The following is a 26,104-nucleotide window of genomic DNA, read 5'->3' as shown; positions in this document are numbered from 1 at the left end:
AAAGTCCAAAAGATGGTTTGAGTAGATATTTCCTGTAAGCAGCGGGTGGTTGTCCTATTGCCTCTCACCAGAATGTGCCGTTAATTTCCCGACATTTCTACAAGTTGAATCGCCACCGTTCGCCATACAGCAGGTGATCACTAACACGCTCACTGCTTTTATCCGTTCATCTTCTCGGTGTGTCCATTCTCTATGACAACTTAATTGAGATACAACAGCAATGACAATTATTTTCAACAAGAAAAAGTTTATTAATTTAAAAGACAAGCCACAAATTTTAAGAAAACAACACTAAGCTAGCCTGAGCTCAAGTCTGAAATATTCAGAAAACCAAACTACGTGTCTTTAATAGTTCCTATATTTTCATCATTACGACAAACTAAATGTTAATATATGCCTTTATAAATATAAAAGTTTCCCAGTTTTCCTCATCTTTTATGTAAAATACACAATACAAATCACCCTACACTTATTGGTTAGCTCTTGCCAATTTAAGAAGATATAATATACTAGCTAAGAGGTAACTTGAAACAACACACAAAAAGAAAGTCACTTGAGATGTACAGTATGTATTATACACAGGTAACTGCCAAAATAAAGCAAACATTAACATAGTGTCTTAATAGGGCGTTGGGCCACCATGAGCCAGAACAGCTTCAATACACCTTGGCATACAGTGCCTTCAGAAAGTATTCACACCCCTTGGCTTTCTCTACAATGTTGTTACAAAGTGGGATTAGAATGGATTTGTCATGTTTTGTTAATCTACACAAAATAGTCTGTCAAAGCGTAAGAAAAAATCTAACATTTGTAAAAAATAAAAATGTTTACAAAAATAAAACAAATATATCTTGAGAAGTTTTCAACCACCTGAGTCGACACAGAAAACCTTTGGCAGCGATTACAGATGAGTCTTTCTGGGTAAGTCTCTTAAGAGCTTTGCACACCTGGATTGTGCAACATTTGCCCATTATGCTTTAAAAAAAGTCTTCAAACTGTCTGTCAAATTGGTTGTTGATCATTGCTTGTCAACCATTTTCAGATCTTGCCATAGATGTAAGTCAACACTAACTCAGCCATTCAGGAACATTCACTGTCTTCTTGGTAAGCAACTCCAGTGAAGATTTGGCCTGTGTTTAGGTTTATTGTCTTACTGAAATGTGAATTTATCTCCCAGTGTCTGGGGGAAAGCAGACTGAACCAGGTTTTCCTCGAATCAAATCATATATCAAGCTGTATTTATACACAGCACATTTCAGACATGGAATGTAACACAATGTGCTTTACAGGAAAAAAACTAATTAAAATAAAAGCTGAAATATTTACTACACAACAAACATATGATAGGATTTTGCCTATGCTTAGCTCCATTCCGTTCCTATTTATCCTGAAAAACTCCCCAGTCCTTAACGATTACAAGCATACCCATAACATGATGCAGCCACCACTATGCTTGAAAATGAGATGAGTGGTACTCAGTAATGTGTTGTATTTGCCCCAAACATAACACATTGTATTCAGGACAAAAAGTTCATTGCTTTGCCACATTTTTTGCAGCATTATTTTTTTATCTGTACAGGCCTCCTTCTTTTCACTGTCAATTAGGTTAGTATTGTGGAGTAACTACAATGTTGTTGATCCATCAATCTTCTAACTGTTTTAAAGTCACCATTGGCCTGATGGTGAGTTAATTACTTCAAAAGGTGCCCATCTTTGTGAGGAATTGGAAAACCTCCCTAGTCTTTGTGCCTGAATCTTTGTTGGAAATTCTTGTGAGACTTGTTAAGCACATTATTACTCCTGAACTTATTTAGGCTTGCCATACTTGACAAAACATTTGCTTTTCATTTTAAATGAATTTGTAAAAATGTCTAACATTATGGGGGTATTGTGTGTAGGTCAGTGTCAAGAAAATCTCAATTTAATCCATTTTAAACTCAGGCTGTAACACAAAAACATTTGAAAAAAAATCAGGGGTGTGAATACTTTCTGAAAGCACTGTAGATTCTACAAGTGTCTGGAACTCTATCGGAGTGATGCAACACTATCCTTCCATGAGAAATTCCATCATTTGGTGTTTTGTTGATGGTGGAAAACGCTGTCTCAGGCACGGCTCCAGAATCTCCCACAAGTGTTCATTTGAGTTGAGATCTGGTGACAGACAGCCATGGCATATGGTTTACATTGTTTCATGCTCATCAAAACCATTCAGGTGACCACTCATGCCCTGTGGATAGGGGCACAGCCATGCTAGCCAAAACAAGGGCCTGCCCAGCATTTTTATACATGACCCTAAGCATGGTGGAATGTTCATTGCTTAATTTTAAGCAATTCAGGAACCACACCTTTGTAGAACCACCTACTTTTTTAACATACTTTGTATCCCTCATTTACTGAAGTGTTAACATTATCGTGGCAGTTACCTGTATATGAATACAATACATTATCCAAAACGAGGAAAAAGAGAAATCAATGTTTTTTTGGCTGAAATAAAACATCCAAAAAGAACAAAACAAATATTTAAGGAGACAGTAAATAAATATCCTTTCTTCCCATTTTGTCTATATTTACATCTTGGTTACATCTGGGGAGTTTTCAACTAAAAGGTTCCCCCATAAATCCACTGCCAAATGCGTGTGCTTGCATTAGAGCGTGCTACAGCGGGCCACAACTCACTAGACTGTCAAATGGCACTTAAAATAGAACAGGAAAATATTCCAAATCATACTGAATAAAGCAAACATACAGCAATCAGTGAATATCATACAACGAAAGGAAATGATCGTGACAACAATGAAAGTCATAGTACAGTGTTGCTATTGGCAAATATGCCAGTCCAGTTATACTCCAATCTTTGTTAGTTTAGTGATACAGTAAATCTATACAATAGTAGTTCTCTCCTAATGCGCAGTCCAACAGAAAATATCTGGAGCAAGCTCCATCCATTGTAAACTGTCCTGTGTGGTCATTAGTCAGTAACAGTTGACCAGTACTCATAGTTTGGATGAGATCAGGATCAAGGGTAGAAGTGTACGATCCCTCAGGCCCATATCCTCCTCTCACTGTGAGCAGCCATTTTCACCTCACTACCATAAAACGCCTGTCTAAAGAGCCTGTATCTGGAACCATGGAGTCAGACCAGAGACGTAGGCCCCCCTGCTTGGGCAAAATCAAAGGCACTGGGTCTCGTGGATCAGTGAAGCTGCCGTATTCTCACCCCTCCCAACTGACATACGTTGGAAATGGGCTCAATTATCAAGGAACCAAAAAGGGAAGGACCTAATATTTTCAATCTTAAACAAATATAAATGTACGACTTTTTGTGAATGGTCAACTATGAATAAAACACAATTGATGTTAAAACAGGCAGGTTTGATGAGGTTACAGAGTGAATACAGCATTTACTGTCTGGCACATATAAAAAAAAAAAATAGATAAACCAACAGATTCTAGCAGCACAAAAAAGGCATGCAAGACCAAAAAAAGCACTTTCAAGATTCTAAAGCACATCTGTAAGCTGTTTGCACTCCAGGCACAAATGAATACACATTTAATCTTAACATCTTCAGTATTTTCATGACAAAAAGGTCAAAGTCCAAGAGCCATATCTAACGGCATGTTGGGTGACAGTACAGTCATTAAGAAAGATCTTGTCATTTCTGTGAGGTCAGAGTTTGGCATGTAAACAAATGCCCAAAGGCCTTCAATTACCTGTAAGCAAGGTCGATGACCTTCAGTTTAAAGTGAACGCACTCTATCTTCCGCGAAAACTAATGAAAGGCAATATAATTCTACTTGTCCTTTCTCATATACCTGTAAAGAAAATGTAGTTTATCAAATAAATCCACTTCCACTGAAAACATAATTCCAGTCCTTTTGCAGGTACATTTTGTTTCTCAGAAGTTATAATTCCATTTTCAAGACTGGTTTACGCATGGATACATGTGCATAACTTAAGAATCATTTCTCAAATAGTAAAACAAAAGCACTATGAATACTAATAAATGAAGTCGAGGCAAAGCATTGGTGCAGACAGTTCTCCAGATGAGAGTTAAAAAACAGAAAGGTAACTTCAGTAGTATCAACAACAAGATTCTTCCAGTTCAACACAATGTTCCAGTGTGTTCTCCATTTCCTAAAAGCTATCAATAACAGTTCAAGTACAAAATGTGTATCCAGTGTCATCAGAGAAGCTGGTCCCCATGCCCCCACCCATTTCACAGTCAATCAACCAATCACAGAAGAGCTACAAAAGAAACAATCACAGATGACAATCAGATCAACCACATGAAAACAAAACAAACAAAATGAATACATTGTATCATCCTTATATATATATATATATCTTTAAATATCAGAAAATATCTACTTTTGGTCCACTATACAAATATGCACTTTAGAAGGGAGATAATAAGGGGTGATGACGTTGTGGACTAAGAACTGAAGGGGCTGAAATGACTGTATTTTAGTTGTGTGTGGTGTAACAGGCATGTATAATGTTAGTGTGCAGTGTTGAAGGAGTAATACGGTTAGTATGTCAGAACAAGTTTGGTGACTGTGCTGTACGTGTCAACGGGCTGGCAACACTGGTGTGAGGTAGGGTGACTAGTGGGTGTGCTCAAACACATGTTCAGACTCATTCATACACACACAATCAACATCTCAATCAAGTCCTCCCATCTGCACATGCACACACACTTCACCCAATAGCAGAGGCCAAAGCAGGAGCAGGCCTGGAGTGTGGAAAGAGTGAGAGCAGGTACAAACAAACAAAACATTTCATAGAACCAGCACAGAGAACTCAACAAGCACCTCTGAACCTGCATCTCTCCAGCCCTGCAGTAACACTGATGAGCCAGCCCAAATCCAGCCACAAGTCACCAGAGACACAAAGTTGTTGCTGGGACAGTAACGCAGAGGAGCTGTGTTTGTCTCTGTGTGTGTGTGTGTGTGTGTGTGTGTGTGCGCTATCCTTTCCCTCAACCACACAATCAGTCAGGACTACATGGACAGCTGCAGTAAGGGTTATTAAGGCACTACGATGAAGCCGAGGTACATAGAATCCCTGACATTCACTCTGCAACACGGCACTGTTGGGACAGGAAACAGAACACGCAGCACCCTCGCCGTGGTAACTGTGGCGGCCATGATGGCTCTCTTTCGCTCTGCCAGTTTCCTCTGGTTGGTTGGTTTTTGGTCCATTCAGAACTCAAGAAACCTACAAAAGAACACACCTACTGTACTGAGAACATATCAGTAGATAATAAGTCCAACTAATGTAATTTTGTCACACTATCGAGCATCTAAACCCAACCAAACCAAGGCCAAAAGTCAAGCACACCCCACACTATGCATGAAATGTGTAGAAAAGCCAGTGTTGTAGAAGTGGTGTACTACAGCTTGTCTCTCTGTCTCTACAAAGTAACAGCATAAATAACAGAATGTCTTCCTTCATGGGCAGAACTAACTTCATGGCTAAAAGCCATTAGTGCTTATCAGGGGATCATGGCTAAAAGCCATTAGTGCTTATCAGGGGATCATGGCTACAATTATACACTATTCAATAAATCATAGGATGCCAAACAACACATTACAAGCAATAAGCAATCATAATCCACCAAATGTCATATCTCAACAATGCTTCGAAAGATTCATGACTTTAAAAAAATACTTTGTCATTCAACTGAATTCTGTCTGAACATCTGGTAGTGTAAGAGAATAGCACCTGTGTGGTTGTTTAGATATATACTAAACAAGCCAATCTAAGAGAGAACCAGGTGTTTTCTGTCAATCAATGCCGTTGTTCTTCTGGGGCTGGTGGCTTGGATTTGAGCTTTTAAACATCAGGAAATATGTGAATCTCTAAGGAAGGACACCTTCCCTTCTACACAGCTACAGTAGGATCAGCCAGTGTCTCACGCCTGTACAACCCCCCACCTCCCAATCCCCCTCCCTGACCCAGAGGACAGCCACATGACAGACAGAGACAGCCCGTCCACATGACTCCCCAGCAGATCCACATTCCCGTCTAGCTCTACTCATCCACCGCTTGTGTGACGCCAGCTGTGGTCGTGATGTTTTTCACGCTCCCTTACTGGTCAGGGTGGAGGGGGGAGGAGTGTGTCTAGACGAGTGCAGAGAAAACACAGCGTACGACAGAGGGGACCGTGCAGACGTGCGTGACAGAGAGAAGAGAGGTTGCCCGGGGGGGGGGGGGGTCATCTCCCTCTCAGACGGAGGCGTAGGTGTTGCCGGTGGCACTGCAGTGGCGGATGGTGGTGGTGGCGGCGGAGGTGGTGAGGATGTGCTCAGCATGGTTCTGGGGGGGCTGGGGCAGGGAGTGCAGGATGCCCGGCTGGAGCACCCCCACCACGGGGTTACTGCCGTCCTCCAGAGCCCCCACCTGAATCACCTGGATCACCTGGTGCTCATGTTCCACCTCAGCCTTCTCCCGCTTGGCCAGCGGCTCCCCGGACTCCTCCATGTCCTCCTCCAGGTCACTGTCCATCTCACTCACCTCGTCTAGACAGAGGGACAAGGTCAGTCAGACAGATGGGCAGGAAGACCAGAGGTACAGAGTTAAAATAATGATTCTCCAGGATTCTCAGGAGTCCTGCGGGACCATTGTTTTGACAGGAAAGGCTGCACACAAAAAAACAGCTTTTCTTAATAACATTTGAATGTTACATTTAACTAAATCAATGGGTATTAATTGAAGGCGCTGCTCTTTAAGTGACAACCCGTTGAGACCAAGGTAAGAGGAGTTAAGGCTCCTGAAAGCTGAATGACCCACAGCCATGCTGGACGGACATATCTCAAAGATCTTAAGAACTCCATGTACTGTAGACACAGAAACCTACAGAGACTTAGCCTGTAGACACAGAAACCTACAGAGACTTAGCCTGTAGACACAGAAACCTACAGAGACTTAGCCTGTAGACACAGAAACCTACAGAGACTTAGCCTGTAGACACAGAAACCTACAGAGACTTAGCCTGTAGACACAGAAACCTACAGAGACTTAGCCTGTAGACACAGAAACCTACAGAGACTTAGCCTGTAGACACAGAAACCTACAGAGACTTAGCCTGTAGACACATAAACCTACAGAGACTTAGCCTGTAGACGCAGAAACCTACAGAGACTTAGCCTATAGACGCAGAAACCTACAGAGACTTAGCCTGTAGACGCAGAAACCTACAGAGACTTAGCCTGTAGACGCAGAAACCTACAGAGACTTAGCCTGTAGACGCAGAAACCTACAGAGACTTAGCCTGTAGACACAGAAACCTACAGAGACTTAGCCTGTAGACACAGAAACCTACAGAGACTTAGCCTGTAGACACAGAAACCTACAGAGACTTAGCCTGTAGACACAGAAACCTACAGAGACTTAGCCTGTAGACACAGAAACCTACAGAGACTTAGCCTGTAGACACAGAGCCTGTAGACGCAGAAACCTACAGAGACTGAGCCTGTAGACACAGAAACCTACAGAGACTTAGCCTGCCTGTACAGAGACACAGAAACCTACAGAGACTTAGCCTGTAGACACAGAAACCTACAGAGACTTAGCCTGTAGACACAGAAACCTACAGAGACTTAGCCTGTAGACACAGAAACCTACAGAGACTTAGCCTGTAGACACAGAAACCTACAGAGACTTAGCCTGTAGACACAGAAACCTACAGAGACTTAGCCTGTAGACACAGAAACCTACAGAGACTTAGCCTGTAGACACAGAAACCTACAGAGACTTAGCCTGTAGACACAGAAACCTACAGAGACTTAGCCTGTAGACACAGAAACCTACAGAGACTTAGCCTGTAGACACAGAAACCTACAGAGACTTAGCCTGTAGACACAGAAACCTACAGAGACTTAGCCTGTAGACACAGAAACCTACAGAGACTGAGCCTGTAGACACAGAAACCTACAGAGACTTAGCCTGTAGACACAGAAACCTACAGAGACTTAGCCTGTAGACACAGAAACCTACAGAGACAGCCTGTAGACACAGAAACCTACAGAGACTTAGCCTGTAGACACAGTTTGGGGTTGGCTTACCTTTGTCTATGTTAGCAGGTGACATGGCGTTGAGGTCATCGAACTGCAATACAATAAACATCACACAGAAACCATACTGAAACTGAGCCCAAGGGTAATGGGACTGTTACATTTATGTGTGTGTGTCTATATATATATATATATATATATATATATATATAACGTGTTCATTTCTTCTGGCCCTTACTTCTCCCATGACACTGATAGGTGTCTGACCGGTTGCCTGGGCGACGCGGTGTTCCACCAGGTAGAACATGTACTCGTCGTAGAGCAGGCGGATCAGGTGGAACGAGCCAAAACTGGCCGCGCTGCGCAGGGTCAGGTCCCGAATCACCATGGAGCTGAAAAAGAGATGAACAGGAGATCCTCATCAACCACTGCAAAACTTCTAAACTTCTAATAATCAATGAATATGATAAACAATACTTAAATTGGGTAAGAGGGCAAAAACATAGAAATGATTCTATTTCGATGGACGGTACAGTAGCTGACCTGTAGAAGGACCACTTGAGCAGGAACTGTCGTGCCGCCCTGGGGAAGCTGGGCCTGTCCTCGAAGGGCTGTAGGACCTGGGTGACCACGTTGTCCAGCCAGGCAGCCCACTGCTCCAGAGAGCTCTGCTGCTGCAGGGTGGCCTTGAAGTCCTGCTCTAACCTCTGAACCACACCCTCCTCACACTGACACACCCACGACGCCTGCTCCTAAAGAGAGAGACGAGAGAGATGGGACGGGTCAGTGTGGACTTGCAAATACACAGATGCACACACATCCTTTGATGAAATAAACAGCTAATTCAAGCAGAGAGAGGACTAACAGATGAGGACAGATGGCAATACAATGGACAGATGTATCCCTCTAAATAAATACACAGACAATCAAACAAAACCATAGCCAGACCGCCGGAAGGAGGGACGGACAGCCAGAGGGACAGACGGACCTGCACGTTGGCGAAGTCGACGCGGTTGAGGTCGCTGAGCATCTGATTGATCTGGGAGGTGTTCTGCAACACGGCGCGTGCTGCCTGGGCCAGGTGGTTCAGACTAGTGTAGCGACGCAGCGTCTGAGCAAAGGCACTAACAGCGGCAACCTGCAGCCAATCAAACAGCAGCCAATTAGAATCAGACCAAAACTAACAGATAAAACAGGAAAGTCAGGATCAAAGCAAATAATACAAAAATAGGCCATTTTAGTTGATTTGTCAAAATGTGTGTAAGTTGGTGAGCAAGTAGGTGTGTGTTTACCTTGGTCTGGATCATTCTCTGTGGAATGGTGTTCATGGCATTGTTGAGCCAGCCTTCCAGGCTTTTGGCAAAGTTGCGGATGGCTTGAGTCAAGGCACCTAGAGGGACAGATACAAAGCACAGCAGTCTATTTAATGACCAACATTTGAATTCTGATATCCAACTAAGGACGAGTGAGAAAGTGCGCGTGTGTGACAGCCACTCACTGGGGATGGGTCTGAGGACATCAGGGATGAGGATCTCCACTAGGGCCTGGTACATCAGGTGGTCACAGGAACTCATCCACTTGAGCACAGCCTCGTTCCTACAGAGCACCAGCAGTCTGCAGCAGGGCAGACGGCCCTCAATCTCACTCACACCACTGTGGAGACCAGGTTCAAGAGTTACACATACTTTCATATACTGGGTCAGATTCACCTCAATCACACCACTGTGGAGACCAGGTTCAAGAGTTACACATACTCTCATATACTGGGTCAGATTCACCTCAATCTCACTCACACCACTGTGGAGACCAGGTTCAAGAGTTACACATACTCTCATATACTGGGTCAGATTCACCTCAATCTCACTCACACCACTGTGGAGACCAGGTTCAAGAATTACACATACTCTCATATACTGGGTCAGATTCACCTCAATCTCACTCACACCACTGTGGAGACCAGGTTCAAGAGTTACACATACTCTCATATACTGGGTCAGATTCACCTCAATCTCACTCACACCACTGTGGAGACCAGGTTCAAGAGTTACACATACTCTCATATACTGGGTCAGATTCACCTCACTCTCACTGGCCCTACTGTCCGGGGATGGGGTTGACTTTTGACCAGCCACATTACATCTCTCCAATCAAAAGACATCTGTCCATTTGGAAGACATTTGAAACATTTCCTTATCAAAAGGATATTTGAAGCATTCAAGAGGATGAAGAGTTTAGGCTTACTATAATGAAATATGTTTCTACTGGACATATTTCTCTAATGGACATATGTTTTAAGGAAGTTAATGTTATTTATAATAAGATTTACATGGAGAAAATCAGACCTCTCTGAAATGAAAATGGATGGCCCTCCCTTCAGCAAAATATATTTGACCTAAACCCTCCCTGAACTCTTAAAAAAAGTGACCCTCCCCTATACCCCAAATAATAATTAAAACAAAGTGGATAGCAGAGAACATTCTGCCGTTTACCCTCATTTCATGGACAGACAGACAGCCTGAGATATGCGGTTTTAAAAACTGTTCTTCGTCCTGTAAGCATTACATGGCAAACGCAGGAATTGTGGGCTACAGTTTGGGCTACACACAAATATGACCTCTCTATGTAAAGGTGAGACTCTCACGAACATGTTGGTTTTGCTCTAAGATGCACACAAGCCTCAAGATTCGTCTGACGGTCCCCCGCTACCAGTTGAAACAATTTACGGAAGTACAGTGTATATGGAGACAGTTTAGTGCCAAAAATAAGGGATTAAATACATGTAAAAAAAGATTGTTTCCTGATCTTTCTTATCTCTCAGATGTAGGACAGATCCTTCAGAACAAACTTCCTTTAGATTTATTTTGCGGGGGACTATCTGTTGTTCCATGTAGTGAATCTGTTATTCAATGCATTTCTATGGACTAATATCAGTAAGGCCACAAAATGTTAACCATCGAATCGTTTTTGGGATATTTCAAGGGGTCTTAAAATTCAAAATCAAATCGCAAAATGATCCTTGGTATGACCTTAAAACAATTCCACATTGCTTAGTAGTAACAAGGTAATTGGTATGCAAGCTAGTGAATTTTGTGGACTATGCCTAGTCAAAGACTTTCTTTGGAAAAGGCTTTGACTCTCCTCCTGAACTGCCCCCGTAGCCCTACACAGCACAGCCATTGGTTAGACAGCTCACAAAATGTTTTTGATCAGCAAGAGCAGAGCAGAAAGGGGCTCAAGGTTGGAATATCCATTACAGGGTGTAATGCAGCCTAGTTTTATTTACACCATCCCAGCAGCCATCTCACAGATATAACTTTGCTCTATGCTTCTCCGAGCATGGACTTTGTAGCCTATAGGCTATGGATCATTTGATTGAGACCACACTAAATAGCCTATAGGCGTACTTGATATTGGGCGCCCAGCGGAGAATCAGAGGTGAGGGGTGGCATCAGGTATACACTGAGTATACCAAACATTACAAACACCTTCCTAATATTGAGTTGCACCCCACCCCCCTTTTGTCCTCAGAACAGACTCAATTTGTTGGGGCATGGACTCTACAAGGTGTTGAAAGCTTTCCACAGGGATGCCATGTTGACTCCAGTGCTTTCCATAGTTGTGTCAAGTGGGCTGGATGTCCTTTGGGTGGTGGACCATTCTTGATACACACAGAAAACTGATACACACTGAGAAATATTTAAATTTCATCAATTACATATTACCTGACCCTCCCCTGGACTACATACAAAAAATATATACTAAACCTTTCCTTTGACTGAAATGTAAAAAGCATGACCCTCTCCCATTTTCCTCCAGGTAACCATTTTGTAAATCTCGATCCATCCCTAATGGACAATGATTAATGACAACAAGAGAGAGGGAGAGATAACGAGTGAGAGAGAGTGTGTGTGAGAAACGGAGAGAGAGAGAGAAGAGAGGAGAGAGGAGAGAGACAGAGAGAGACAGACAGAGAGCTGACCTGTTTTCTGTGATGGTGGCGCCCTCCACTGAGTCAGAAGGAGAATAGCGCCAGAAAGTCTGCCACAGCTTCTCTATTAGACTGAACTGGAGGTTGACCACCACATCCAGAATGGCCTGCAAGAGACACACGACATGGTCAACATCACACAATGCTCATTCACAGTCATTCTGATTAGCATGGATGATCTGGTGTGCACCCATATACTTACATGTACATATTCTCATTCACCCCTTTAGATTTGTGTGTATTAGGTAGTTGTTGGAGAAGTGTTAGATTACTTGTTAGATACTGCACTGTCGGAACTAGACGCACAAGCATTTTGCTACACTCGCAATAACATCTTCTACCCATGTGTATGTGACCAATAAAATTTGATTTGATTAGTGGAGATGAAGACTTGGAAATATCATACATGCCAAAGAAAGCTCCCATTCATTTGCACATTTAGCATAATACAAAACTTTGATGTGAAATGTTGTTAGAGGTGATGGATAATCTCTGACCTCACAGTGCTCTCTGTAGAGTGACTGGAGAGCTTTGATGTCGTCTGGGCCGACGTTGTCCACGTTGGTCTCTCCCAGGTCCAGCTCCACAAAGTCTGGCAGGGCCCGCGATGTGTCTGTCAGGAGGGACACATGGAAACCAGAGGAACACTTAGGAGACTGCTTACAGAACTCAGCAGAGGAACACTTAGGAGACTGCTTACAGAACTCAGCAGAGGAACACTTAGGAGACTGCTTACAGAACTCAGCAGAGGAACACTTAGGAGACTGCTTACAGAACTCAGCAGAGGAACACTTAGGAGACTGCTTACAGAACTCAGCAGAGGAACACTTAGGAGACTGCTTACAGAACTCAGCAGAGGAACACTTAGGAGACTGCTTACAGAGCTCAGCAGAGGAACACTTAGGAGACTGCTTACAGAGCTCAGCAGAGGAACACTTAGGAGACTGCTTACAGAACTCAGCAGAGGAACACTTAGGAGACTGCTTACAGAGCTCAGCAGAGGAACACTTAGGAGACTGCTTACAGAGCTCAGCAGAGGAACACTTAGGAGACTGCTTACAGAGCTCAGCAGAGGAACACTTAGGAGACTGCTTACAGAGCTCAGCAGAGGAACACTTAGGAGACTGCTTACAGAGCTCAGCAGAGGAACACTTAGGAGACTGCTTACAGAGCTCAGCAGAGGAACACTTAGGAGACTGCTTACAGAACTCAGCAGAGGAACACTTAGGAGACTGCTTACAGAACTCAGCAGAGGAACACTTAGGAGACTGCTTACAGAGCTCAGCAGAGGAACACTTAGGAGACTGCTTACAGAGCTCAGCAGAGGAACACTTAGGAGACTGCTTACAGAACTCAGCAGAGGAACACTTACTATCAAACAAACTGTGTCAATAAATAGACCTTCTGGGAGCCTCAATCGCTATCAATCTATTGACGCTGCAAGTCAGTTAGTAAGCATAAACACTGCTCACTCACCCAGGTACTGCTGGTGGTGCTGGCTCTGTGCGATGACAGTCTGCTCCGCTGCACTGGGGGTGTGCTGGCCTCCGCCTGAGAAGTTCTCCCCAGATACACCATCAACCTTCTGCATCGGCTTAAACCTACAATAACAATGCCTCAGTCAGTACTGTGTGTGTGTGTGTGTGTGTGTGTATGAAAGCCTGTATGTGTGTGTGTGTGTGTGTGTATGAAAGCCTGTATGTGTGTGTATGAAAGCCTGTATGTGTGTGTGTGTGTGTGTGTGTGTGTGTATGAAAGCCTGTATGTGTGTGTATGAAAGCCTGTATGTGTGTGTGTGTGTGTGTGTGTGTGTGTGTGTGTATGAAAGCCTGTATGTGTGTGTATGAAAGACTGTATGTGTGTGTGTGTGTGTGTGTGTGTGTGTGTGTGAAAGCCTGTATATATGTGTGTGTGTGTGTGTGTATGTGTATGAAAGCCTGTATGTGTGTGTGTGTGTGTGTGTGTGTGTATGAAAGCCTCTATGTGTGTGTGTGTTGTACCTCTGTTTCTGTTGGACAGGCTGCTGTCTGAGGGCCATGTACTGCATGTCCTCTTGCAGTCTGTTGAGAGGAGAGTCCGGCTTCAACCGGATCCCATAGTAGTGGTACTTCGAGTTCCCTCTGCAACACACACAGTCAGGAATGATCAGCTAACTGTTCTCAGTACTGAAGAACACTACACCAATCAAAAACATGCTGTAATACCAAACGAGAAATCCTAATGAAGACAGATGGGAAAAAAATAAAGGCCAAGGAGAAGGGAAATACTCAACTGCAGGAGTTCGAGGAGATACACAGAGTAGGACTGGAGATGTAGAGATAGGATAGTAGAAGAGGAGAGAGAGCAGGACTGGAGTTGTAGAGATAGGATAGTAGAAGAGGAGAGAGAGCAGGACTGGAGATGTAGAGATAGGATAGAAGAAGAGGAGAGAGAGCAGGACTGGAGACGTAGAGATAGGATAGAAGAAGAGAAGAGAGAGCAGGACTGGAGACGTAGAGATAGGATAGTAGAAGAGGAGAGAGAGCAGGACTGGAGACGTAGAGATAGGATAGTAGAAGAGGAGAGAGAGTAGGACTGGAGACGTAGAGATAGGATAGTAGAAGAGGAGAGAGAGTAGGACTGGAGACGTAGAGATAGGATGGAAGAAGAGGAGAGAGAGTGGGACTGGAGGACTGGAGACAGAGATAGGATAGTAGAAGAGGAGAGAGAGTAGGACTGGAGATGTAGAGGTAGGATAGTAGAAGAGGAGAGAGAGTAGGACTGGAGATGTAGAGATAGGATAGTAGAGGAGGAGAGAGAGAGTAGGACTGGAGGACTAGAGATGTAGAGATAGGCTAGAAGAAGAGGAGAGAGAGGTCAATACTAGAGCGTGTCTGTTCTCTCAGTAGCTTACCGTGTGCCCAGGCGACGCGTGCGGAGCCCCATGAAGATGGAGCGGATGAGTTTGCCAAAGGAAGCAGCGTTGACCGGGTCCAACTTCTGCTCCTGGCAGTGGCGCAGGTAGTGGTTATAGAGGGTGGAGCGAGGCAGACTCACCCCCTCTGCTGTCTCATAGTTATCCAGTAGCCACTGCAGCTGGGAGGGGGGGTGGGGGTATATGGTGTCAATTACACAAATGTATGTCACTAGCAGATAGTCCAATGTGTCACCCTCCCCCACTTGTCTGTAAAATACCAATCACCCACTGATCTGGCATTAAAAGCACAATTAACTAAAGGAGTGAACATTTTCAATCAGAGCACAGGAGGCATCCCCATCACCACAGAGTGAAAGAGAGCTGGAGATACTAGAAGAGAGAGAGAGAGAGAGAGAGATAGCTGTAGATACTAGAAGAGAGGGAGAGCTGGAGATACTAGAAGAGAGGGAGGAGAGCTAGAGATACTAGAAGAGAGGGAGGAGAGCTAGAGATACTAGAAGAGAGGGAGAGCTGGAGATACTAGAAGAGAGAGAGAGCTGGAGATACTAGTAGAGAGAGAGAGCTGGAGATACTAGTAGAGAGAGAGAGCTGGAGATACTAGTAGAGAGAGAGAGCTGGAGATACTAGTAGAGAGAGAGAGCTGGAGATACTAGTAGAGAGAGAGATCTGGAGATACTAGTAGAGAGAGAGATCTGGAGATACTAGTAGAGAGAGAGCTGGAGATACTAGAAGAGAAGGAGAGCTGGAGATACTAGAAGAGAAGGAGAGCTGGAGATACTAGAAGAGAAGGAGAGCTGGAGATACTAGAAGAGAAGGAGAGCTGGAGATACTAGACGAGAAGGAGAGCTGGAGATACTAGAAGAGAAGGAGAGCTGGAGATACTAGAAGAGAAGGAGAGCTGGAGATACTAGAAGAGAAGGAGAGCTGGAGATACTAGAAGAGAGGGAGAACTGGAGATACTAGAAGAGAGGGAGAGCTGTAGATACTAGAAGAGAGGGAGAGCTGTAGATACTAGAAGAGAGGGAGAGCTGTAGATACTAGAAGAGAGAGAGAGCTGGAGATACTGGAAGAGAGAGAGCACAGCTATGCAGGCAAGGTGAGGCGTTTAGAGTGGTGACTTACATGGCTGTTGAGTAGTGAGCTTCTCTGACTGGATAAACCTTCAGTCTTTTGGAGCGTCTCAATCGCCATTTCAATCTGATAGACCAAGGAGCAAAAAAAATGGAAGGAAAAACAACAAAGGACGAAGTTGCAGTAGAACAATGAAAATACTGACACAGAAAATCTGAAAATCCAGGACAGATCCTAAAGCAAGCATCACCAAAATTACTCCGAAAAGCCCTGCTTTGCGAAGCCAGTTTAAACTTAAATTCAATTTACCGTCTCTGTCTGTACATGGACATAATTCTTCTTTTGAAATTCAAGCAAAACAATGAAAAAAGTTAACACCACAATAATATAAGAAATGATCTCAGAAGCTGTGAAACTACCATATTGTGAAACTACCATATTCAGCCACCGGAAGGTAGCACAGATCCACTGCGGTGGACTGCACTCAAGTCTAAACGCTTTGCTACACAGCAAAGCAGAACCAACAAATATTATGGAGGAGATTACTATTTATTTACACCTCAGCTAAAAAACACAGCACAAGAGGAAATTCTGTTTCACAGTACTGGATGGGTAGATGACTATAGAAAACTGAAGTACTAGCTGAGAAGACCACAGGAAATAGGGAGACAACACAATTACAGACATTCTCAGACACCGACATGAAGTAGCTAAGTGGTGCTATAGTTACTGAAGAAAGGCTTCAGATATGCATTATGACAGGCAGAAGAGAGTGGCCTGGCCGTCAGGGACAGACAGGGACGCACAGGGACAGACAGGGAGGGACAGGGACAGACAGAGGGACAGAGACGGAAAGGGAGAGGGACAGACAGAGGGACAGACAGAGGGACAGACAGAGGGACAGACAGGGACAGAGACGGAAAGGGAGATGGACAGACAGAGGGACAGACAGGGACAGAGACGGAAAGGGAGAGGGACAGACAGAGGGACAGACAGAGGGACAGACAGGGACAGAGACAGAGATGGACAGGGACAGACAGGGACAGAGACAGACAGGGACAGGGACAGACAGGGACAGAGACAGAGACGGACAGGGGCAGACGGGGACAGACAGGGGCAGACAGGGGCAGACAGAGACGGACAGGGACAGACAGAGACGGACAGGGACAGACAGGACGGACGGGGACAGGGAGGGGCAGACAGGGACAGGGAGGGGCAGACAGGGACAGGGAGGGGCAGACAGGGACAGGGAGGGGCAGACAGGGGCAGACAGGGACAGACAGGGAGAGACAGGGAGAGACAGGGAGAGAGAGGGAGGGACAGGGACAGACAGGGAGGGACAGGGAATAGTAAGTAGAGGGGGGCCGTACACTCACAGTGGCCGGGGAGGTTCGGGTGGTCTGGGCTGCTGGGTGGGGGGCAGAGTTATCCATGGTGTTGCCCCCGATGAGGTAGGCCCCAGAGCTGCTGATGATCTGCCCCCCAGCCAGACCCATGGTCAGCCCCCGTTCCCCCCTCCGTTGTTGGCCATGCCATGGGATGACACCACCGTGGACACCTGGGATGAGCTGCCCTGCGTGTCAAAGTAGCTCCCTCCACTGTTCTGGCTGTACAGCTGGGGCTCGGAGTACGAGTATGTCCGTCTGGGCAAAAATAGTGGAGGAAAAAGTTAGACATTTCCCCCCCAGAGCAATAGGTTCAGGATAATTGCCCTTTACATAAAGGCAAGTTTCAATAGAGTGCTAGAGTGCTTATTGGATGTGAATTAGCGGTACCATTCTGAGCCTTCGTGGGCATGCAATATTCCTGTGTTATTGAAAGTGGAGTTTCCATAGTTACTCAAATCACCTGAGGAGTGGCCGTGCTGACAGAGATTTCTGTGTTTGTCGTTTTGACTGCAGTCACTCCATTAACCTGGCCTCTGATATAATGGCACCCTTCAGTGGCTTGACACAACTCCCTTTATGATAGCAGGTCTCAATTCACGTGGACCAGAAACATATTCTCTCTCAACCCTTTATAAGACCTATGCCAGAACTCTGATCGTACGAAAACAAATTGCAGTCAGAGGTCAGTGTAACTGCAGTATGCTGTGTCCAAAATAACACTTTTTATTCTGTGATTACTGTGTCCAAAATAACACTTTTTATTCTGCGATTACTGTGTCCAAAATAACACTTTTTATTCTGCGATTACTGTGTCCAAAATAACACTTTTTATTCTGTGATTACTGTGTCCAAAATAACACTTTTTATTCTGTGATTACTGTGTCCAAAATAACACTTTTTATTCTGTGATTACTGTGTCCAAAATAACACTTTTTATTCTGCGATTACTGTGTCCAAAATAACACTTTTTATTCTGCGATTACTGCGTCCAAAATAAAGCTGACTGCAGTTACTGCACTTTTAAAGTTTGGGGCACTGGCATGATTCTTGTTGACAAATCATCTGAACTGAAGAAATATCCACTGCCCTTTTTCATGTAGAAGACATTACTCTTTTCAGTCTACTTCTGTGGAGGAGACAAGAATGTGGTACTAACACACAGTTAACGGACTCAGATTGTGTGTAAGTGTGTGCTCAGCTCACTTGTTCTGCCCTGAAGTGAGACTGTGTTCAGCTCGCCTGTTAGCCGGGCTGTACCCCTCCCTGAGCCCCTCACTCAGAGACCGCTGTCTGTCTGTGACTATGGGACAGGCACAGCTTGGGCTAGTCAGTAGAGTGTATCCTGTCCCCCAAGCCCAGGAGAAGACTCCGTAGCACTTCTAGATACTCCTGGTCATCTCCAGGTGACTGCACATATTCAAACAGTACTTCACTGTGCTTGTACTGCCCCTGCCATGTTTGTGTGGCAGAAATGCTGCTGTGAAGTGACTTTAGCTGTTGCCATTGACTACAGAGAATACATTAAAGCAACTATGTATAGTGCGACTGCAGCAGAGGGGTGGCAAAAAAATGGGTGAACAACACGAAACACTCACATGTTCCCGTTGGTATAGACGCCACTGTTCTCCTCCACGTACTGCACCTGTTGTGCTGGGTATACATGCTGAACCTGTTGAACAGTCTGGGCCTGCAACAACACAGTGAAGCGTTAGATACAAATCTCACTTTCTCACACACACACACACACACACACACACACACACACACACACACACACACACACACACACACACACACCTGAGAGGACACCTGCTGGGCGGAGCCTGCAGGCTGCACAGGCACAGCGGTGTGGACAGTGGAGGCGGATTCAGCGCCTGCCTCAGGGGTCTGCATGGCGCCTGCAGAAGAGAGAGGACACATTGGTCAACTGGGTACGACCAGAGCCATAGATGGAGGGGACTATAGAAAACCACAAGCTCTGAACTCTGGCCTAGCACCACAGTGGCTAAACAAACTCCACTGCAACGAACTCCACAAGCAACCTTCTTCTCAATTTGGTTTGCATACACAGTACCAGAACAATTCATGAAAAGGTGTGTCTGGGTCTGGGAGTATAAAATCAATATTACATAAATCCTTGATGATTTGCCAATATTATTATTATACAGTAAGGGAAAAAAGTATTTGATCCCCTGCTGATTTTGTACCATTTGCCCACTGACAAAGAAATGTTGAGTCTATAATTTTAATGGTAGGTTTATTTAAAACAGTGAGAAACAGAATAACAACAAAAAAATCCAGAAAAACGCATGTCAAAAATGTTATAAATTGATTTGCATTTTAATGAGGGAAATAAGTATTTGACCCCCTCTCAATCAGAAATATTTCTGGCTCTAAGGTGTCTTTTATACAGGTAACTTGCTGAGATTAGGAGCACACTCTTAAAGGGAGTGCTCCAAATCTCAGTTTGTTACCTGTATAAAAGACACCTGTCCACAGAAGCAATCAATCAGATTCCAAACTCTCCACCATGGCCAAGACCAAAGAGCTCTCCAAGGATGTCAGGGACAAGATTGTAGACCTACACAAGGCTGGAATGGGCTACAAGACCATCGCCAAGCAGCTTGGTGAGAAGGTGACAACAGTTGGTGCGATTATTCACAAATGGAAGAAACACAAAAGAACTGTCAATCTCCCTCGGCCTGGCGCTCCATGTAAGATCTCACCTCGTGGAGTTGCAATGATCATGAGAACGGTGAGGAATCAGCCCAGAACTACACGGGAGGATCTTGTCAATGATCTCAAGGCAGCTGGGACCATAATCACCAACAAAACAATTGTTAACACACTACGCCGTGAAGGACTGAAATCCTGCAGCGCCCGCAAGGTCCCCCTGGCTCAAGAAAGCACATATACATGCCCGTTTGAAGTAGAGGTCGACCGATTATGATTTTTCAATGCCGATACCGATTATTGGAGGACCCAAAAAGCCGATACCGATTATTTGGCCGAATTTTATTTATTTATTTATTTGTAATAATGACAATTACAACAATACTGAATGAACACTTATTTTAACTTAAACTTTTTTTAGCCTCAAGTAAATAATGAAACGTTCAATTTGGTTTAAATAATGCAGAAAACAAAGTGTTGGAGAAGAAAGTAAAAGTGTGAATAAATATGTGCTATGTAAGAAAGCTAACGTTTCAGTTCCTTGCTCAGAACATGAGAACAAATTAAAGCTGGTGGTTCCTTTTAACATGAGTCTTCAATATTCCCAGGTAAGAAGTTTTAGGTTGTAGTTATTACAGGAATTATAGGACTATTTCCCTCCATACCATCTGTATTTCATATACCTTTGACTATTGGATGTTCTTCTAGGCACTTTAGTATTGCCAGTGTAACAGTATAGCTTCCGTCCCTCTCCTCGCTCCTCCCTGGGCTCGAACCAGTAACACAACAAAAACAGCCACCCTCGAAGCAGCGTTACCCAGCGTTACCCATGTAGAGCAAGGGGAACAACTACTAGAAGGCTCAGAGGAGTGACATTTGAAACTCTATTAGCGCGCGCTAACTAGCTAGCCATTTCACTTCGGTTACACCAGCCTCATCTCGGGAGTTGATAGGCTTGAAGTCATAAAGAGCGCAATGCTTGACGCACAACGAAGAGCTGCTGGCAAAACGCACGAAAGTTCTGTTTGAATTAATGTTTACGCGCCTGCTTCTGCCTACCACCGCTTAGTCAGATACTTGTATGCTCAGTCAGATTATATGCAACGCAGGACATGCTAGATAATATCTAGTAATATCATCAACCATGTGTAGTTAACTAGTGATTATGATTGATTGTTTTTTATAAGATAAGTTTAATGCTAGCTAGCAACTTACCTTGGCTTACTGCATTCGCGTAACAGGCAGTCTCCTTGTGGAGTGCAACGAGAGAGAGGCAGGTCGTTATTGCTTTGGACTAGTTAACTGTAAGGTTGCAAGATTGGATCCCCCGAGCTGACAAGGTGAAAATCTGTCGTTCTGCCCCTGAATGAGGCAGTAAACCCACCGTTCCTAGGCAGTCATTGAAAATAAGAATGTGTTCTTAACGGACTTGCCTAGTTAAAATCGGCAAAATCGGCACCCAAAATACCGATTTCCAATTGTTATGAAAACTTGAAAATCGTCCCTAATTAACCGGCCATTCCGATTAATCGATTGATCTCTAGTCTGAAGTTTGCCAATGAACATCTGAATGATTCAGAGGACAACTGGGTGAAAGTGTTGTGGTCAGATGAGGCCAAAACAGAGCTCTTTGCCATCAACTCAACTCACAGTGTTTGGAGGAGGAGGAATGCTGCCTATGACCCCAAGAACACCATCCAACACTAAGTGGACAGGACAACTTCACCGCATCAAAGGGACGATGGACGGGCCATGTACCGTCAAATCTTGGGTGAGAACCTCCTTCCCTCAGCCAGGGCACTGAAAATGGGTCGTGGATGGGTATTCCAGCATGGCAATGACCCAAAACACACGGCCAAGGCAACAAAGGAGTGGCTCACGAAGAAGCACATTAAGGTCCTGGAGTGGCCTAGCCAGTCTCCAGACCTTAATCCCATAGAAAATCTGTGGAGGGAGCTGAAGGTTCGAGTTGCCAAACGTCAGCCTCGAAACCTTAATGACTTGGAGAAGATCTGCAAAGAGGAGTGGGACAAAATCCCTCCTGAGATGTGTGCAAACCTGGTGGCCAACTACAAGAGACATCTGACCTCTGATTGCCAACAAGGGTTTTGCCACCAAGTACTAAGTCATGTTTTGCAGAGGGGTCAAATACTTATTTCCCTTATTAAAATGCATTTTTGACATGTGTTTTTCTGGATTTTTTGTTGTTATTCTGTCTCTCACTGTTCAAATAAACCTACCATTAAAATTATAGACTGATAATTTCTTTGTCATTGGGCAAACGTATAAAATCAGCAGGGGATCAAATACTTTTTTCCTTCACTGTATACTAATGAACAGTGGTGTCATGACGTTGCCCTCTTTGGGTATAGCAAGCCCCATCCCCCTCTCCCTGCCTCCCCCTTGCCTCCTTCAACTAGGCTGGTGTGGTCAGAGAGAGGTCATACATTCCTGAGGAGAAGACCCTGCCACATGGCCACACAGTATAAGAGGCAGAGTACATTTTCATGGAGAAGAAAGGAATTTCTTCCACCTCACAGAACGTGAGGTACGAACAAATTTCATGTTCCGGAGAAAGTATAAAAGATGGGTGAAGAAACCAGCTATGAACTGATCCGTTTGTTACAACTTGGGGAAGCTCATGGGAGACGGTGTGGCCACATTACCATAACGCTGTTTATATAATAGCCTCAGATATGAGGTTTACATCTAATTGTTGTATAAGATGAATGAGTGAGTATGATACTGTTTACACAATTTTACATTGTGATTTTGGACTGTTTAATGAAGGAAACGCCAATTCCCTTTTGAGTTTAACTGAATCAGAGGACCGCCCCTGAGCCCAGTTAGGGTCAGGCATCCTGGGACAGCCCCTTTTCGGCAATTCTGAATAAAACCCAACTGAGAAATTATAACCAGACCATGTTTTTCTCTAATAGGAGAGGACGAAGGTTGTAGACCATTGCTGAATCTTTTAACCATACCACGTGGTTACACTCTTATGACTATCGATACCGACAGAATAAGAACAAGTCTTTGATATTAATTACTAGTCTGCAGCTAGGAATTCGGTATCATTGAACGCGAAGAACGACAACTGCCGAAACATCCATTCTATAACAAATGAATGAATGTCACTCTGAACTATTCCCTCTAAGCAAGAGAGAGAGAGAGAGAGAGAGAGAGCGAGAGATGACGAAACTCTCCAACAGAAAAACTTTTCAACAGCGATCAAGACGACACACTGAGCGTAAATATATATATTGATTGCAATTGTTCCGAATGAGTGATCGTTCATGTGCAAAGGATTAGCATTTCAATTGTTATAATTATCAGCTTTGTGGTGTCTCATCTCAGTTGACCCCCACTTCCCCTTTTGTCTAACAAGCCGCGATGCCGGTTTAGCCCACTAGGGCACATTCCCTTATCACTTCTTGTAACCACATTTACCTTGTTTAATTAATCAGAGGACTATGGATCAGATATGAAAATATCTGAAAGGTTATATTAGGAAATTATAATCTTGTAATCTGAATATTTTTCCTTGGTGGCCCGACTTGCTAGTTAAATACAGTTACATGATTAATCAGTTCATCGCGTAATACTAATTACAGAGAATCTTTGATAAAAACTACAAGTCTTCAATTTAATGATAGTAAAGACACGACAGTGGTCATTCAGATCCTGGAAAGACAGGAAGTAAGCTTCTGTACCAATCATCTATGCACAGATTCAGTCACAGTGCCATAGAAATGGCAGGTAGCCTAGAGGTTAAAAAAAGTGTTGGGCCAGTAACCAGAAGGTTTCTGGTTTAAGTCCCTGAGCCGACTAGGTGAAAAATCTGCTGATGTGCCGTGCCCATTAATTTATTTAACCCTTATTTTACCAGGTAAATTGGTAAAAAACGACCTGAGGAATAGTTATAGGGGAGAGGACGGGGATGAATGAGCCAATTGTAAGCTGGGGATGATTAGGTGACCATGATGGTATGAGGGACAGATTGGGAATTCAGCCAGGACACTGGGGTTAACACACCTACTCTTATGATAAGTGCCATTGGAACTTTTAGTGACCAGAGTCAGGACACCTGTTTAACGTCCCGTCCGAAAGATGGCAAGAAATTCTCCAGAAATCTCAGAGATCAGGTGGTAAACTCAGAATATCCCTGAACAACATCTATTTGCAACCCTACTGGATGGAAACTACAGATGTAATGGCTGTGCTCAATGCATAGCCATTGTAGATCCTTCAAAACACCCCAAAACAGGGGAGGAGATCCCAATCAAAAGGTGTTATCACATGCTCAGGTAGTTATTTATCTTATAACTTGTTATTGTGGTAAAAATGAGGTTGGTAAAACGAAGCGCGAATTAAAAGTAAAAAATCTCAGAGCATCGTAGCACCATCACGTGCAAAAACTTGACATACCCAGTGACGGTCCACTTTTTGAAAGCAAACCACAATATTGTCCCTACGTTATATCGGCATGGAACATGTCACCCTCCCTAGGAGAGAGGGTGACCTCGGCAATTTATTGTTAAAACAAGAGGCTGCCTGGATCATTCTTTTAAAGACCCTTCGATCTGAAGCCATTCTTGTGATTATTGTGATTTTGATATTCATTGTAAATATTTGTAGGCTTATGTAGCCAAATTGTATCTATGACTATATGCTGTCCATTTATGTTTTTTATATGTTCTATTTATATCTGTAAATCAACCAATGACATCAAGCCACACCCGGCCATGATCACAGACACCCGTGTGTCCTCTGAAACTATATAAACTAGTGACCCGCAGTGTTTGTCATTATAACCTGATGAAGACAGCTTGTCTGTCCAAACGTTGGATATTAGATTATTCAATTATTGCATCTGAGCTCCTAGAACGTGCGGCTCTCCTTTTTGTTTTCATGGGTCTGGGATTTGAAAATCAATATCACTCACAGAGACAAAAATCCTCGATGATTTGACAATGACTATAATATGATTATTATAATATACAGGTTGACTAATGAACAGTGATCATTCAGATCCTGGCAAGACAGCAAGTAAGCTTCTGCGCCAATCGTCTATGCACAACATTCACTTTTACATTCACAGTACCATAGAAATGGCAGGTAGCTTAGCGGTTAAAAGTGTTGGGCCAGTAACCAATAAGGTCGCTGGTTCGAGTCCCGGAGCCGACTAGATGAACAATCTGCCAATGTACTCTTGAGTAAGGCACTTAACCCTAATTGCTCCAGTAAGTCACACGGTACTAGGAACCCATCACACTGACTGTACCTGTGATATTATAGCTGCTGTACTCATGCAACAGGCAACTGTGGCCAGCAGTACAGAATGTACTCAGGTCACTAAGGTAGTGTATGAGTCAGTGGTCCAAGCAGCGAGTTCCTGTCTCTGTGTTCATAGCAATAAAATCAAGTTAATATTTAACAGCCCTAATGAGCTGCACTTTCATTCTCTGCTCTCACAAATCTGGATTTCTTTACAACTTCCAACTGTTTTGTATCATTCAGATATCTTTTGATTTATTTATTGCCAAACACATTTAGGTTAATTTTGTGAAAATCTGGTCATGTCCACTGTCAAACCACGTTTTTAAAAAACTTCATTCTCTGCATTAGAACACATCCATAGGTGTCCCAAAATGCAGGGTGTCAGTGATTTAGAATCCACCTTTATTGGCTAACGACCAAACCTTGAACACACAGAGCTATAGTGAGATGAGGACTTGGGCAGAGGGAGACATTCACAGTAACGCTGCATGTAGGCTAATCATAGAACAGCCACCTCTCCTCCTCCTCCTCCATGGTGCCCCCCCCCTTCTCCCTCTTTCCCCCCACCCCCTCTTCTGCTCAACTTAGTTTCCATGACCAAGCCTCTCCTGGTTAATTAAACTGTCTCCTAATAGCTCTGCATCTCTCCAGGGTCTGCCTTGCCTGCACCATCTCGCTCTCTCTCTCTGTTCATCTTTAGTGATATACCGGAGGTTAACAGGTGTTGTGGTCTGAATGCACAGAGATCGACATCATTCCCATTCAACTCAA

The 26,104-nt window shown here is 43.9% G+C and overlaps 1 protein-coding gene across 1 annotated transcript in view; it reads right to left on the bottom strand.

Moving 5' to 3' along the window:
* Window positions 1–227: 227 nt before the first annotated feature.
* Window positions 228–26,104, bottom strand: part of LOC115105856 (transcription factor RFX3-like) — a 37,005-nt gene continuing 11,128 nt past the window's right edge. The window contains 17 exon segments of the mRNA XM_029628300.2: window positions 228–6,522; window positions 8,068–8,110; window positions 8,255–8,408; window positions 8,560–8,768; window positions 9,005–9,154; window positions 9,309–9,406; window positions 9,515–9,669; window positions 11,996–12,111; window positions 12,502–12,617; window positions 13,481–13,605; window positions 14,005–14,124; window positions 14,898–15,079; window positions 16,044–16,118; window positions 17,369–17,499; window positions 17,502–17,635; window positions 18,976–19,067; window positions 19,178–19,278. Coding sequence (XP_029484160.2) covers window positions 6,230–6,522; window positions 8,068–8,110; window positions 8,255–8,408; window positions 8,560–8,768; window positions 9,005–9,154; window positions 9,309–9,406; window positions 9,515–9,669; window positions 11,996–12,111; window positions 12,502–12,617; window positions 13,481–13,605; window positions 14,005–14,124; window positions 14,898–15,079; window positions 16,044–16,118; window positions 17,369–17,499; window positions 17,502–17,635; window positions 18,976–19,067; window positions 19,178–19,273 — 2,289 coding nt within the window. The 5' untranslated portion in view covers window positions 19,274–19,278 and the 3' untranslated portion in view covers window positions 228–6,229.

This window comes from Oncorhynchus nerka, linkage group LG22, assembly GCF_034236695.1.
Source record: "Oncorhynchus nerka isolate Pitt River linkage group LG22, Oner_Uvic_2.0, whole genome shotgun sequence".
NCBI lineage: Eukaryota > Metazoa > Chordata > Actinopteri > Salmoniformes > Salmonidae > Oncorhynchus > Oncorhynchus nerka.
Note: the sequence above shows the minus strand (reverse complement) of the source record. Positions and strands in the feature narration are given on the sequence as shown.